The 17943-nt window shown below is 39.4% G+C and overlaps 1 protein-coding gene across 1 annotated transcript; it reads left to right on the top strand.

The window, feature by feature from the left end:
- The first annotated feature begins 17037 nt into the window (after positions 1–17037).
- On the top strand, positions 17038–17538 carry LOC121374038. Its single transcript, XM_041500914.1, has one exon. It carries the CDS (start codon positions 17038–17040, stop codon positions 17536–17538), a length of 501 nt encoding a protein of 166 aa, XP_041356848.1.
- Positions 17539–17943: the final 405 nt, after the last annotated feature.

Here is a 17943-nt window from a genome sequence, read left to right on the forward strand (position 1 = left end):
TCAAGTGGGCCCGATATCGGTAATTTTAAAGAATAAACAAAAACGACTCTTAGTCGGTTCCACAGGGAACGCCTTTTTATACTATGAAATTTACTACATGTTATTTATTTCTGAGCCGATTGTTTAGTAAATTGGACACAAAAATAGTATTTACTTTTATTTCCAAAGCACTTTTACTTGTCTTCTTACTTCAAACCAAACTTAAATTATTAATAAAAACACTTTTGTAGAAGGATGGGACGGTGTTAGGGGTTTGTAAAGTTTTGTATTTAGATACTTACTTGTCTGAACTTTATTCGTAATGGAAATCTTCACTAACTGTAAAGAAAAACCTCACAAATGAAGACAGACAGACAGACAGACAGATATCATTATTTACGTCTCACCTCATGTACAACATAAATACATTTAAAATAAACATATTAAAGTACATAAGCCATTCCATAGGGAATTATGAGGGACGATATATACAATAAATAAATATTCACATTTATACTAAATTTAAAAACCAAAGATATTAATACTAATATATATACATATGGGTACATTATCGTAATATTAAAATACGCTTTTGACAATAAACGAAACATACAAATTAATCAAAAATATAAAAAGTCTCTACGTCTCTGTAGAGTTAAAAAGCAGGTTTTGGCTGTTATAAAAGTAAGTTTTGGTTCAGACAGTAAAAACACATCTTTTTAAAATCAGATAAAGACATACATTTTTTAAAAGCAACTCATTCTCCACACATTGGTTAGGCCATACAGGACATAGACGTTCGTGAGGAGGTAAATTTTTATATCTGCCCGTCACTAATCGTGTTGGTGCTACACCACATCGAAACTTGGTTAGAGCGCTTCTGTAGTGGTCGGGCATTAAAATTTCAACGTATCTTTCAACGCCAAGCCAGTTCTTAAATACGCGATAAGTCCTCAGTTTTCCAGTATTGTGATATAGAAATTCCCTCCACGAATCTATATGTGTTTCACACAGTTGTTTTGCGGCATCATTAATTATATATTGAGGTAGCGGAATATCAATGTCACAAAACTGTGCAATATGTTGCTGTGAACAGAATTGGTGCACATTAAAATTCCAATGTTTACATTTTTCAGATTGGAGTTTTTCTGTACATATGAAAATACGTTTATTCATAAGTCTACTCCACTGGTGTAGTACTGTTTTCCACTGGAATACTTTCATGGGAGTGCACCCCATATCTCCATTCACAGCAGAATTGGGACAGTATTTTAGTAGACGATCTACCTGGTTTTCTGCGGGATGATACACTGCAATGTTCTGTAATAATACACATCGCAGTAAGCCAGCAATAAGTATATCCAGCACTATATATATATTATTTTTCAATACAAAATAAAATACCATTGTCAAAGTGGCTACACAACAAGTCGAAACAATTAACAATGTTTTGCCCATGCATTAACCTACGTACTGAAATGATACACGGAGTGTTTTCTTAATTAATTGGTCTATGCTGTTAGTTGCTGCTACCTGTGATTCCTGATTGGCAGGTGTGTCTTTGATTGCTAACCAGACGAGCCAATTAATTGACGCTGTCTAGACACAAAAATACATACCGGTATTGTGGAATATTACCTGTCGCCCCTAAAATTGTAATGGACATGGTTTATTACTGTAAATAGTTCTGTAAAACTATTGATTAAGTAGACTTTTCCATCTAAAACCACAGAACTGACCAATTACGTAGTCCCAAAGAAAAGAAAATTATCACTTGGGTATCGTGGGTTGTCGTTTTTGCTCCAACGTAGCATATCAATAGGCCTAATAGTGTACATTTTTCCTTTGGATTATTAAACAGAGAAAAATACTATAACCCCATTTTGTTCAGTTAATGCAACTTGAAATATACATTGTATTTAGTTAAATAGTTTATTATATTATTACGTCATTTATGCTGTTTTACAAGTCAGGTTGATCAAAGAGAAGCGCCTTGTCGAAAATTACTGCTTTTGTTTACACTGTACATACAGGAGATGGTCAGGAGCTGACGTCACTTCACCCCAAGCTATCCCACCGGACGTCACAAAAACAAAACAAAATGGCTGCCCCCAGTTAGCAGGAATAATCACGTTTTTTTTATTAATTCTAAAATTTACGCGTTTTTCATTTGCTAAAGTGTCAGTATGTGTTGGTGGTCCGGGTATGCATCTTTCCAACACATAAGGCTCTTGTTTGAGTTGACCCTACCTTTAGGTCACCCAGCTGCTATAGCCATTAACCCAGATCACCGAGGTCAGCTGATAGCTGCCAAAGCCATTAACTTAGAGCCGGCCTCAGATTACAGTTATCTTCCCATTTGGTTGTCCAAAATCCGGAAATTTGACCGCGCAAGTAGTCTGCTGTTTGACTGTGATTATTTCATGGCAGACAGCTATGAAGTAGCAACTGTTTGACTGAAGTGACAGGGGATAGCATGTAGTTTGTAAACATGTGTAACTTGTTGACATTGAAGACTTGTTTGTGGTAATTCCGGCCCATGCAAAAGTAGTGCTTTTTGTGTAAAATGGGTGTACTCCGGCCTGGTTTAGAGGGTGTGTCTGTTTAAACCAATATGCTGGGAGAAAGAGCTGGACAACAGGGGTTGTCCTTTTCAGGGTATGTGTCCCCCATGCAGTCAAAGGTACATACAAAACTTCACGGGCCTGCTGATATTAATAAAAATGTTATAGCCACTAAGGCTATATAGAAACATATAGCGAAATTAATTGTGGTCTGAGGCCAGCCACGTCGTGACGCCATTAGGCGACGCCCCCTAGAGGTCAGCGTCCCCACGTGACCCGGGGTCAACGAGTACACATTGGGCTCAACAGACCCACCTACTACTGACATTATAATACTTTAATAATCTCGAAAACTGGAAATTAAACTAATGAACATCGTGGGGGACGGGAAGATATGCCCCCCCCCCCCCCCCCCACACACACACACTTTTGGAAAGCTATATGTTATGTTCATTAATTTATGCCTACAATACAAGTCTAATTAAAATGCTTAAAGTTCCAAATAAAACGGTGGTATCGTTGCGGCCAATCTAATTAAAATTAGCTCCACTATTACATGTGGATCTAACCAGTTGGAGCTCATGTCCACCAATCAAAACCTTACTTGCAGAATCATGCCAGTGATTTAAAAATAATTTGAAAACATTCCGAATTATCCTGAGGGTATACGACATGTTTCGTGTGAATTACGAATGCCTTAAAACATGTTTTATTTTATAAAATAAATAATTTGTAATGTAAAACTGAAGACTGATTTAGTTGGGTTTTTTCATAAATAAATAAATAATTTTTAATGTAAAATTGAAGACTGATAACCCACCCCGTACGTATTGGTATGGTTCGTTGTACTGCGGCCACTAAAATAGACTCGCCCGATATTTTTAGAATTTGTATGCTCCCAAAAAACGTTATAAAAGGCGAAGTGTGATTGGTCAATATTTAAATTATTATTTACAGACGAAATGTTACCTGGAAATTGGGGACTACGTAGTGTTGTTAGTTTTAAATCACTGGCAGGATTCTGCAAGTAAGGTTTTGATTGGTGGACATGAGCTCCAACTGGCTGGTGTTAATTTTAATTAGAATGCATTGCGGCATGACAGCAGTTATTATAATTATGTTGTTTACTTTATTTATATGTCTTTCTTAAGCCGTAGGCCTTTAACCACTGTAATCTATACAAATGATATATGCTTTACTTGAAAACCGATATTGAGCACATGTATTTAAAATACCGGTTAGTCGTTATAAATGAAAGATCGTTTGCGTCACAATTATAATAGTATTTAATGCTACATTTAAGTTGGAAATGAAATGATCATCGTCGAATACATAAATGTGTGCAAATTAAAACAATTAGTTAAATGTTAATTTTCAGTAGTTTACAATGTATTTTAGTTTAAATAACACATTATCACGGACTAATGTATTTTAGTTTAAATAACACATTATCACGGACTAATGTATTTTAGTTTAAATAACACATTATCACGGACTAATGTATTGCGACCAGAATGCAGGGCCGTAACTAGGATTGTTTTATTTTATTATTAATGTTTTTAAGGGGGGGGGGGGGGGGGGGGGGGGGGCAGATGAATTCTTGGAACGAACAAGCATGGAAGAAAGAAAGAAAGAAATGTTTTATTTAATGACGCACTCAAGACATTGTATGTACGGTTATATGGCGTCAGACATATCGTTAACAACCACACAGATATTGAGAGAGGAAACCCGCTGTCGCCACTTCATGGGCTACTCTTTTCGATTAGCAACAAGGGATCTTTTATATGCACCATCCCACAGAAAGGGTAGTACATACCACAGCCTTTGATATACCAGTCATGGTGTACTGGCTGGAACGAGAAATAACCCAATTGGCCCACTGACGGGGATCGATCCCACACCGACCGCGCATCGAGCGAGCGCTTTACCACTGGGCTACGTCCCGCCCCAAGCATGGAAGTTGCAAGACACTAGGAGGTCCGGGGGGCATGCCCTCCTCCCTTGGACATTTTGAATCTACAGGCTCTAAAATACCATTTTGCGGCTCTAAAATACCATTTTGCAGCCATTTCAGGGAGGTTACATGTATAGTTGCTACTATTTTTACCGAATTTTCTTTTCTTTTTTTTTGGGTGGGGGGGGGGGGGCTGCTAGCTACGGCCCTGGAATGCACAAAAGACACCGGTTTGTTCTCGGTGAACGGCGGTTGCTCAACAAAAATATTTGTCATAAACGGTCCCCCCCCCCCCCCCCCCCCCTCCACAAACACTTTGACTTCTATACAAAGTTTTAAAATATGCTTACTTTGATTTTATGTATTGTATTATACTTTGCCCCCACAGCTCCTTACACTGTGGGGGCAAATGAATATATATAAATGATATTTCCATATAGTTACCATTTGTGACACCCAATAGCCGATATGTATTTTTGTGCTGGGGTGTCGTTAAACAAACATTCATTCAATCGTTCTCCACATTTTTCTTCAGCGAATGACGCCCATGAGTTTTTGGTGTGCATTAGTAATACTAATTTATTCGCCGTAAACATACACTTCATAGGCACACACACATTATTCATAACATAAATATATATCACATAATTATACATACACACAATACATTTTATTTTGCAACCACCGTTTCTATTGACGAATATGACGGATAAAGAAAAGTCATATCCTGTTTCTAGCAGTGTGACGTCACACGCATAGCTACATTACAGAATCGCTCATTTGACCTCTAGGTCATCGTACAATGTGGCTGAAATAACAGAAAGAATAGCTTTTCCCCTTATATTTTATGGTCTGCATGATAAAGATAATAACTAGTTAATGACGTCGGATTGGAAAATGAATCACCTTCGTTTGCTTTCCTTCTTCATTTTTTCATTCATTCATTCATTATTTATTTATAATTTTGTATTTTTTCTGTGTTTTGTTTTTCTCTCATGTATATACTTCTCTTTGAATATTAATTTTTTTGTATATTCTTGTAATAGTTGTAGTCGCCGTTATTGTCATATTGTCATTATTGTATGTTATTAGGAGATGGCCTCGTAAGTTGGATAACTTGTGCCCAATCCATTTGTACCTTACACGCAATAAAATATGCTTGAATCAATACGTCGAATATCTGGTTTATCTATCCTGTTCAGGCCGAATGGGAAATTCCGCTCGGCAGCTCTCGTGGAATTTTCCATTCTTACCTTCATAGCATAAAACAGATATTCGACGTCATTAATTTTATTCTGCATATAATACAGTGTGTATTAGTAAGCGCGACACTTCTTGCTTTCACGGTCGGGCGCACAGCCGAATATTTATTACCTAGAAAACAGGTCAGACCGCATACTTGCATGATCTCTCTCACTAACCACCTAACAACTAACTCACTGTCATGGACAGACAGCCCAGATAGCTGAGGTGTGTACTCAGGACAGCGTGCTTGTACCTTAATTGGATATAAGCACGAAAATAAGTTGAAATGAATGAAATAATGCTGTAAGAGAATCATTCACACGCAAACGGCTAACAAACCACACTTCCAGGGGGGGGGGGGGGGGGCTCACCTCAGATTTTTTAAAGGACATCGAATTGGTGCCCAAAATTAAACGCCCCAAGATAAAAAAATAAAGTTCAACTCCCGTCTACTAAACATAATAGAAGCCTCCCTCTAATTGGCACAGAGGCTGAGATGGACTTCGAACGTTACCCCCCCCCCATCATCCAACCCAGGGCGGATTCAGGAGGGTACCGCCCCCTTTTATAAACAGGTTACACCGGCTAGAGAAAGGGGGAGTGCTGCTCCAATGCAGTCTGTCCCCGCCTCTAATTCTAATCAGGCCCCCTTTCAGGCAGTTAACAGGGGAGGATGGGTGGGCGCAACTGGCAGGCAGTGGGTTGCAGTCCCCCCTAATCTTGAGTTGCGGCGTATAGCCAAAACCAATTTAGTGGGGGCCAAGGGGATTGATATTCTCATTAGGGCCAGGAAGGCAAACAGTGATTTGCAAATAGCCAATATCACTGTTTGGCATAATGGCTATATTGATATCCTCCTGTCCCGCCCTACGGAAATGGATATTATTTTAATTAATGGCATAGGATTTCATATGCATAATTATTTGGATAAACCCATTAAATGTGCAAAGTATCAGAGGTGGGGTCACTCTGTTAAGAGGTGCAGATCCACTAGGGAACATCCTATATGCTTCCGGTGTGGGGCCAGCCACCCCAAGAGGTACCCGGACAGTCCGTGCACAAAAGAAATCTTCTGTGCGAACTGTCGGGGTCCTCATTGAACTCATTCTAAGGAATGCCCGGAGCACATAAAAGCTATCAGGGTGTTGGCGGACTCCAAGATAAGAGATCGCCATCATGGTGGAGACGTGGGAGTTCCAGCTGCACCCCCCCCCCCCGCCTCTATTCGCTCTGTTCCCACATTGGTAAATCGTGCCCCCCCCCCCACCCCCACCCAGACCACTGACTCAGAAAAGACCCATTAGAACTCAGGGGGGATCCATCTATAGTGGTAACGTAGATAATCAGGTTATTAAGCTCGAGTTCGTTAGAATAATTTCAGGCCTTATTTTGGATGGAGCACTTAAAATTACCCCCCCCCCCCCCCCCCCCCCCTCTTCCAAATACAATATTGCTGACATTGAGGAAGCCACTAAAGCGGCATGTCAAATTGTTGACAGGCACTTAGCTGTTAAAATAGAAATAGGGTCGGTCAAGTCTAGAACTATTAAATGGTTTAGGGAACGCAACTTGGTTGACCTGTTGCAAGACATTAACAACACGGTTAACTAGGTTGCATATAATTTTATTTAACTCTAACTTAGTATTGTTTCGTCCCCTATAATGGGTACAAGATCTAAAGTAGTGATAAATAGTAATAATAATATTAATAATAACAATAGTAACTGTAAATTTAATAAGAATAATGCTAATGTTATTAAAGGTCTAACAGTGGTACAGTGGACCGCCAAAGGTTTGCGCACACATGGGCCTGAATTAAAAAAATATTTAACTGATAATAATAATAATTTTGATGTGATCACCATTCAAGAGACCTGGATCACTAATTTAACAAATAAACAGAGGCAATCAAAAGTATTTTTAGATTATAAAATTTCAGGCTATACTGGTCTCTTTTTCAATAGTGGGGTCACTTCTAGCGTGGGGGGGGGGGGGGGGGGGGTGCATAGCTACATTCATTAAGGAGGGCATCGCCCACTCTAGACTTCCACATGTTGCCACTCATCCCAATATTGAATCTTTGGGCGTGTCTATACATGGCCTTAATTATAATTTTAATATATTTAATTTTTATGTACATCCGGGTGCCAGTAATGCTAAAATAAATGTTAATGATTATTCAAAAATTATTGGTAACAGTAATTTGGATGTAATAATTACAGGTGATTTTAATAGTCATAATTCTGTTTGGGGCTCGAAAGTTACCAATGCTTCAGGCCAAATACTTGAAAATTTAATGGATAGTAATGATTTGGTCTGCTTAAATGATGGCACCCCGACTTTTCTCTCAGATGCTTATCACACTTGGTCATGTCTAGACGTCACCCTTATTTCAAGGGGCGTGGCAGCTGAGTGTGAGTGGGAGGTGCTCAATGAATTTGGTAGTGACCACCTCCCTGTTAAAACCGTTTTTAATAAAAACTGTCTTTGGGAAGAACCCAATAAACAAAAACATAATTGGAATTTTAGTAAAGCTGATTGGCCACGTTTTGAGAGTATGTGTGCCGATATTAATCCTGAGCAGATTATAAATACTAATATTGATATTTTTAATGATACATTAATTAAAACTATAATTGATATTGCTTTAAAAACTATACCGGTAAGAGGGAAAAAAGGTAGAATAAACTCGGTCCCTTGGTGGACCGATGAGTTGAATTTACTTAAAAAAGAAATAAATAAATTAAGAAATAAACTTAAAAAAGATAAAAATGAGGAAAATATAAATAAATTTAAGAATGCTAAATATAAACTTGTCCATACAATAGCTAAGGAAAAAAAGGCCTCATGGGAGAAATTTGTCAGCTCTATTGGCGAAGGCACGCCTGGTGGGGAGGTCTGGTCTAGGATCAAAAGAATTCAGGGGAAACCGGGCAGTATTTCTAATATTTAAAAAAAATAGTAAAATATATACAACAAATCAGGATAAAGTAAATATTCTGGGAGCAATTAATTTTTTTTTTTCTGCAACTGCTAATTTTTCTAAAAAATTTCAAAAACGTAAAATATTTATGGAACAATATAATAAAATTCCCCTGAATTCCAAGTTCCGTGAAAGCGGGAACGATTATGACACTCCATTTACACTCCAAGAATTGCTCAAAGCTTTTCAGCATCGTAAAGGCTCAACCCCTAGGGCCAGATAAATTTAGTTATTTATTTTTTAAACATATGCCCACCAATATACTTGAACTTTTCTTGGAGTTGTTTAATTTAATTTGGAAACAAGGGTACCTCCCCCTCAATTGGAAGCACGCAGAAGTGTTTGCTCTCCCAAAGAGGGGAAAGGACCTTACGGATCCAAAAAATTACCGTCCGATTTCATTGACATCCAGTGTCTGCAAGACCATGGAGTATATGGTTAATATTCGCCTTACCCACTTCCTGGAGCTCAATAAATTATTTACTGAGTTTCAAAGTGGGTTTAGAAAAAACCACTCTACCACTGACCATCTTGTCTTCGTGGACATTGAAAAGGCATACGACATGGTCTGGAGGCACGGATTGTTACAAAAAATATATAAAATGGGTGTAAGAGGATCTATGTTTAATTTTATTGATAGATTTATAAATAATAGAAGTTTTACGGTAATATTTAAAGGTTACTCTTCACCCTGGTTGGAACTGGAAAATGGCACCCCCCAGGGGTCAGTGATAGCTCCAACGTTATTCGGCATCTTTATTAATGATTTGGCAAAATCACTCACTGACAATGTATCTAAAAATTCTCAATTAAGTATCGGTCTGTTCGCGGACGATACAGCCTTCTGGAGGGTAGGGAATACTTTTGAATTGGTTAAAACAGACCTCCAGTCGGATTTAAATGTTTTACAAAATTGGTCTGAGGACTGGGGGGTTACCATTTCCCAATCTAAAACTTGTTCTATTTCTTTTCTGGGCAGAATCGGTCAGCCCATGCCAAAACTAGGTTTAATGTATGATAATAAAGAAATTACTCAAGTCAAATCTGTCCGCTTTTTGGGAGTGACCTTTGACCAGCGTCTCTCTTTTGTCGAGCATATAGCCAATGTAGTTGGCATTTGTAAATATTATATAAATTTATTAAAAGTATTATCAGCTGTCCCATGGGGTAATGATAGGAAAACTCTGCTCATGATTTTTGAGGCATTCATAGTCTCAAGACTTCAATATGGTGCGCAGGCCTTTGGGTGTGCCAGTGAATATTGTTTTAAATACCAAATATTACCAATCACAAGTTATATGTACTTATAATTTTGTTAGAGTAGACATTTAAAATATAATCACCCACACATATTTTCAGATAGGTAAATGTTGTCGTATTATGGAGAAACTTTAGTTATGCATGTATAGCAGAACATTCCTTAGTTGAAATAACTCACAATTTCTAAATGTATGAGTATTTGTACGGTTACACAAATGATTTTGAATAGTCAAGGACATTTTCTGAAATATTGCGAAATCCCGTGTTGTAGCAACAGAAGGATATTTTTAATGTTACTCAAGTCACTGGACCCTGAACGTATTAATGTTCTGCTCTGTTTGGCAGTTAGCTCTTCCTGAATTTACGGGTGGGAACACAGCAACATTACTTGTAAACCTGTCGGACTGCCTACATCAACATGTGCAGAGATTCACGATTGCGAAATAAGATCACTCTTTGTTTTCCACGGCCTGACAGCCTCTCCCACTGTTTATCGGGTGAGAACTAGAGGACAATAAGTACATCATTGCGAAATGTTGTAAAATGTGAACACCCGGGTATCATGGACGTGTTACCGGGTATTCGGGGGCAAGCTTACTTGGGGGAATTGTGAATTTCATGTGTACAAATAAAGCATATCCAGTCTTCTAAACAATAAAAGGCGAACATCGGGGTACCCCCCACCCCACCCCGCCTCCTGTCATGATCAGCGACCCCTCGACCTTACCTTTAAAACTATTATCACAAACTCCTGTTGGAAGGAAATGTGTAATGCAGATCATGACGAAATGTCGGCGAACGTCATTTAACTGGGATAGGTAGCATCTGTTGAAATCAGAATTGATGGATAGAAGGAAGGAAATGTTTTATTTAACGACGCATTTAACACATTTTATTTACGGTTGTATGGCGTCTGACATATGGTTAAGCATCATACAGATATTGAGAGAGAAAACCCGCTGTCGCCACTTCACTTCTTTTCGATTAGCAGCAAGGGATATTTTATATACACCATCCCATAGACAGGATAGCACATACCACGACCTTTGATATACCAGTCGTGGTGCACTGGCTGGAATCGATCCCAAACCGACCGCGCATCAAACGAACGCTTTACCACTGGGCTACGTCTCGCCCTCCAGAATCGATGTATGTGAGTGAGAAAATACGTAACTTGATTGTGAGACTGTAAAGGCATTATCATATTTATTGTCTTTTTTTTAATTTATTTTTTATTTAACATAAATATAATATATATATTTGTGCTGAATATTTACAGAAAGTAATAAGCGCCTTAAAGATTAGTATGATTAGATTTGTGCATGTGTTGGAACATTATCAAGTGATCAAGTATTTCAACGTTCGACGCGGGTCCATCTAATACTCGGAAAAAGATTTACATCGAACTGATACATGGTTAAGGGCGTATCTCTGCAAAATGCAAAGTCAAATGGCATTTGGCAAAATAGTGTTGGTTTCCATGAATATCTGTCTAGTGCCTCGTCTGTAGGAGGACAGCCATTCCCGAGGAGATCCTTTACTGGTGATTTCATCACTCTTGCTCCGCTAAAAAAGCTAGAGGTATCTCCATTGCGTCAGATGTGACCCAGACACACTGCGACTGTGTTCTGATAAAATGTTTACTTAGGTTGTGACAGTCTGCATCACTCGTTGACATTCTGCAGACTTTATGGAACACCGGCTTAAATAAGCCTGTGAGAATATATGGATGTTTAACAACACCCCAGAACGAAAAACACATCGGTTAATGGATGTCAAAGGTATATACATAAAGGAACAAACGAAATCAATATAAAAATGTAAAAGTTAAATTAATAAAAGGCTAAAATGCGCGAGTGGTGGCGACCGGAGGGAGCTGGGGGTGTAATACATGTCAGATGATCGTATCCCAATGGAGATGGATGTGCAATACGTGTCAATTGATCGTGTCCCAAGGGAGATGGGGGTGTAATACATGTCAGTTGATCGTATCCCAATGGAGATTGATGTGCAATACGTGTCAATTGATCGTGTCCCAAGGGAGATGGGGGTGTAATACATGTCAGTTGATCGTATCCCAAGGGAGATGGAGGTGTAATACATGTCAGTTGATCGTATCCCAAGGGAGATGGGGGTGTAATACATGTCAGTTGATCGTATCCCAAGGGAGATGGAGGTGTAATATGTGTCAGTTGATTATGTCCCAAGGGAGATGGGGGTGTAATACGTATCAGTTGATTATGTCCCAAGGGCGATGGGGGGTGTAATACGTGTCAGCTGATCGTTCCCGAAGGGAGATGAAGGTGTAATACATGTCAGTTGATCGTGTTCCAATGGAGACGGGGTATAATACGTGTCAGTTGACCATGTCCCAAGGGCGATGGGGGTGTAATACGTATCAGATGATCGTATCCCAAGGGCGATGGGGGTGTAATACGTGTCAGTTGATCGTGTCTCAAGGGAGATGGGGTTGTAATACGTGTCAGTCGATCGTGTCCGAAGGGAGATGGAGGTGTAATACGTGTCAGTCGATCGTGTCCGAAGGGAGATGGAGGTGTAATACGTGTCAGTTGATCGTGTCCCAAGGGAGATGGGTAATACGTGTCAGTTGACCGTGTTCCAATGGAGATGGAGGTCTAATACGTGTCAGTTGATCGTGTCCCAAGGGCGATGGGGGTGTAATACATGTCAGTTGATCGTATCCCAAGGGCGATGGGGGTGTAATACGTGTCAGTTGATCGTGTCTCAAGGGAGATGGGGGTTGTAATACGTGTCAGTCGATCGTGTCCGAATGGAGATGGAGGTGTAATACGTGTCAGTCGATCGTGTCCGAAGGGAGATGGGTAATACGTGTCAGTTGACCGTGTTCCAATGGAGATGGAGGTCTAATACGTGTCAGTTGATCGTGTCCCAAGGGCGATGGGGGTGTAATACGTGTCAGTTGATCGTATCCCAAGGGCGATGGGGGTGTAATACGTGTCAGTTGATCATGTCTCAAGGGAGATGGGGTTGTAATACGTGTCAGTCGATCGTGTCCGAAGGGAGATGGAGGTGTAATACGTGTCAGTTGATCGTGTCCCAAGGGAGGTGGAGGTGTAATACGTGTCAGTGGTCAGTTGATCGTGTCAAAGGGAGATGGGGTGTAATTCGTGTCAGTTGATCGTGTCCCAAGGGAGATGGAAGTGTAATACGTGTCCGTTGACAGTATCCCAAGGAAGATAGAGGTGTAGTACGTGTCAGTTGTTAGTTGATCGTGTTCCAAGGGAGATGGTGTGTAATACGTGTCAGTTGATCATGTCCCAAGGGAGATGGAGGTGTAATACGTGTCAGTTGATCGTGTCCCAAGGGAGATGGAGGTGTAATACGTGTCGGTTGATCGTGTCCCAAGGCAGATCGGCGTGTAATACGTGTCAGTTGATCGTGTGCCAAGGGAGATGGAGGTGTAATACGTGTCAGTTGATCGTGTTCCAAGGGAGCTGGGGTGTAACACGTGTCAGTTGATCGTGTTCCAAGGGAGATGGAGGTGTAACACGTGTCAGTTGATCGTATCCCAAGGGAGATGGGGTGTAATAAGTGTCAGTTGATAGCATCCCAAGGGAGATGGGGGTGTAATACGTGTTAGTTGATTGTGTTCCAAGGGAGATGGAGGTGTAACACGTGTCAATTGATCGTGTCCCGGGGAGATGGGGGTGTAGTTTGGAGTCACATTTTATTTTTGCCAAAATGCGGAGAATGGTAAGTAGCACCGGGTTACAATCGATAAAAGTCTGTAATAATACATGCATAGCAATAATATACAATATAGTAACATATGTCATGGTCTGTTCTATACGTAGTAGCAGTGTTCAGATACTTACACAATTTAATTAGCTGTTTTGAATTGTCACTGGACATCAGTGCGTTAATTTAAATGTTGATGGTTTATTATAATAAAAAGGTTAATATATTTATCTCTTGTGTTACTATAGAAAGGACACACTAGAACAAAGTTATATTCGTCTTCTACTACATTCATATTGCACAGACTACAAATTCTATTATTCCTGTCAATATTGTGGTATCTGCCCGTTTCTATAAAGAGATTATGGGAAGATAATCTATTTTTACCAAAAATATGCTTGCATTTCAGGGCAATAGGTTTCTGAAGGTAAGGTTGTAAGCAATAATCATTAACAACGAATTTGTATAACAGACATTTTGGAGAATTGTTGAATACAGCATACATAGATTGGATAAACTGATCAGTCATTCTCTGTTATAAATAGTGATGTAAATGTATTTCAATTTTCTACATATTGATTATACCATATGTGTCCAAAACCATTAGTGAGAAGCAGGTCTCGTATTTGACTAACCCAGTTAACCGAACATGGTTCTCTTATGCACTCGTCATATAAGGATGGTATAACACTCTTTCAAAATACAGCTATCTGTATTTAACAAATTTATCCAATATTTAACAATATGGATGTTCCTACTTATGTACAATGGTGATCTACCTAATTCAAAATAGACCATCATATTAGTAGTGCTCCTTTTTACGCCTAAAATACGTTTACAGAATTGTAAATGTAGGATCTCGTGACTATTTGCTTTGTTAAAACCCCAAACTTCACAGCCATAATTTGAAATACTGATAACATATGTATCAAACAGTGATAGTAATGTTTCTGCATTGAAAAAATAGTTACTAGTTTTACCAAAGAGAGCAGCCATAGCTTTTCTACCTTGATTGCATATTACCTTCTGAGCGGTATTAAATTTTCCATTATAACAAAGACAGACCCCAAGATAGTTAAAACTCTCAACAATTTCTAAATCGGTTTCGTGGTATGTCCACCTCTCTTCAGGTTTCACATTTCCACGTTTTCTGAATACTACTGTCACGGGGATTCTATAATACCCGTAACTGAATAAAACACGATTATCCAAATATCTCTCCTAACTGTATATCTATTAGATCTCTCTGTAACAGGCAGTTATACCCGCTGTGGCTCGTCTCTAGGTATGGTCAGAGATACGATCTTATATAAAGTATATATTATTATAGCACGTTTAGTTCACTAGAAAACACAACAAAAACACAATACATTTTGGAATCTGTATTAACCTACGCTGACAAATGTACTGCCGCAGTAGTTAATTAATAACAACAATAATAACAACCCAGAACTGATCACTTAATTAGTTAATCTCTAGGTGTCTAGTTTACACAATATGCTAATCACATCACCGTGATACAACACCCACACGTGTGATAATTGAGAAACGCTGCCAGGGGAACTTAATTAATAAAGGAATTACAGCTCTATTCCTAACTGGTTAATTTTTAATTAACCCTAACTACTCATTCAGTAACCTTGTAACACAGAATTAATACTGGTACCTATCACAATAAAGACAATAACCTACAGTTTACCTAGGTCTTCTAGGATGACTGGCTAAGCTTTATATTACCAAATACTCGTATAAATATAGAACAGTAAGACTACGATTTACTTCGTCAGATGACCGAAGACACTGTCTAAAGAATATTGGTATAATACAGTATTAAAATATTTAAAGTCACATAAATCACATCAAGGTTATACAACAGAGCAGAAATAATATATTTACCAGTCCGGACGGACAACGTTCCCCCTGGAAGCCTTCCTATGTTTCTCCCTGATATCTCTAAAACCCTAGCTATTTATTATAAATCGAATATCGCCTGGGGTTACATCGCGGCACCGAATCTTATCATGTGAGTTTCCACCACGACCAGAGTCGGTATATTTTTCTCTGATCGTCAGACTGGCTGTCGCCATTCCGCGAGCAATCCCCTGGCCATAAACAGCACTACCGGAGATATTACGTAACTACTAGCCACATGGCCTCCACACCTGCTCTGGGTGTGTATTAGGCGTACAGCTTGACGACCGTCGCGCAAATGTATTACGTAACAAGTTGCCCATCTGGCTAAGTGCATTTGGAACTGCACACGGTCCTCTAAAACAATTAATATCGCAACAGGCGAAAAGAAATTAAGAGCATGTACCGTCACAACTACGATTTTACTTTTATTAATATTTACTTTTAAATTCCACTTATTTGTGTTTATATACAAAGTGTCTAACATACTCTGCAATTCAGGCGCACTTTCGGAGAACAATACTGTATCATCGGCATACATCGGTAGTCAGAGATGAAGCATATTTAACTGGTATAGTCAGTCGGTGGAATTTAACAGTGCCATTTCTAGATCGTTAACAAATAAAGAAAACAAGAATGTCGAAAGAGCTTCTCCCTGAATTAGACCGGATTTGTACAAGGATTCAGATATATTTCCCTGATATTTCACACATGATTTTATTTGACAATACATTGATTTTACAACATTTACAAGCTTACTATTTAATCCTAATTTATAATTTTTTTAACCACAATGCCTTATGCTCAACTGTATCCAATGCTTTAGTAAAGTCAATGAAAGCACAATAGAGTCTTTTCTTACTGCCAAGCGTAATAGTTATAAGACTCTGCAGAGCAAAAATAGCGTCAACTGTGCTAAAACCGGGCTTAAACCCAAACTGCATCAGATATAATATTGTAGGTTGAACTCACATTCAGTAATCTATTTAAAACTGTTGTGAATAATTTTGAAAAGTGGCTCGTGAGAGTGATACCTCTATAAATATTTACATCATTTTTATCACCCATTTTAAACACAGGACTCAAACCAAGAGGTATCAGATGGACGCTCTTCTCCACTCTAGAGGATCTTGATTTTGCAGATGACCTTGCTCTCTTGTCGCACTCTCATTGTCATATACAAGAAAAAACAACAAGGCTCAACACTTTCAGCCAACAAGTTGGACTAAAAATTAGCCAAAAGAAAACAAAAGTGATGACTATGAGCATCTCAAGTCCATCAGCAGTGAAGGTCGGACAGTCTGAACTAACAAGTACTACCACCTTCACATACTTGGGTAGCGTCATTATCCAGGATGGAGGTGCAAGCATGAACATTCAGAACCAGATTGAATAAGGCCAGAGGTGTTTTCATGAGCATGAAGGCAGTATGGAAATCAGCACAATATAGCACACGTACGAAGCTAAGAATCTACCAGAGCTGCATACTTACCACCTTTCTCTATGGATCAGAGTGCTGGCGTATGACAGAGAAAGACATGTCTAGGCTATCTTCCTTCCACACAACCAGTCTCCGGAGAATCCTAAGGATATTCTGGCCCAGAAAAATCTCCAATGAGCAAGTACTGGAAGAGACCAATCAAGAAAGCATGAGAACCATCATCACCAGAAGACGGTGGAAGTGGATTAGCCACGTGCTCCAAAAAGAAGACACATCTATCACCAAAACTGCAGAGTGCTGGACCCATAAATGGAAAAGAAAGAGAGGACGTCCTAAAACAACTTGGCGCCGAACAGTGGAACTAGAGATGAAGGAGACAGGACACAGTTGCGGCACCATCGAGAGATTGGCAAGGGATAGACCGGCGTGGAGGAACTTCGTCGCTGCCCTAAATGCCACAAGGCGTGACAGGAAATGATGATGTGATGTTGCTGGGACTCGAACCTGTGGCACCGAATCGCCCGCAAATTGCAGACTGAGCTATCCAGACATCCATAAAAAGGATGATGTTTAACTCAACCACATGCATACAATCTACGCTGTCGATCCCGTTTACGTGCATGACACAGTGGGCAGACCTGGCACTGGGTAGTATGTATTAATGTATGAATATCTATATATTGTATGTATGTCGAGGTTGACTGTTACATACATAGATATTAACGCAAGGGCGCAGGGGATAATTAAATCCTTTCTGGCCTCACAAACTGTCCCATGCCGTTGCTGGGACTCGAACCTATGCCACCGAATCGCCCGCAACTTGCAGACTTGCCACGATACCTTTTGAGCTATTGAGGTATCCATAAAAAGGATGCTCTTTAAT

The sequence above is a fragment of the Gigantopelta aegis genome, chromosome 6, assembly GCF_016097555.1.
Source record: "Gigantopelta aegis isolate Gae_Host chromosome 6, Gae_host_genome, whole genome shotgun sequence".
Taxonomy (NCBI): domain Eukaryota; kingdom Metazoa; phylum Mollusca; class Gastropoda; order Neomphalida; family Peltospiridae; genus Gigantopelta; species Gigantopelta aegis.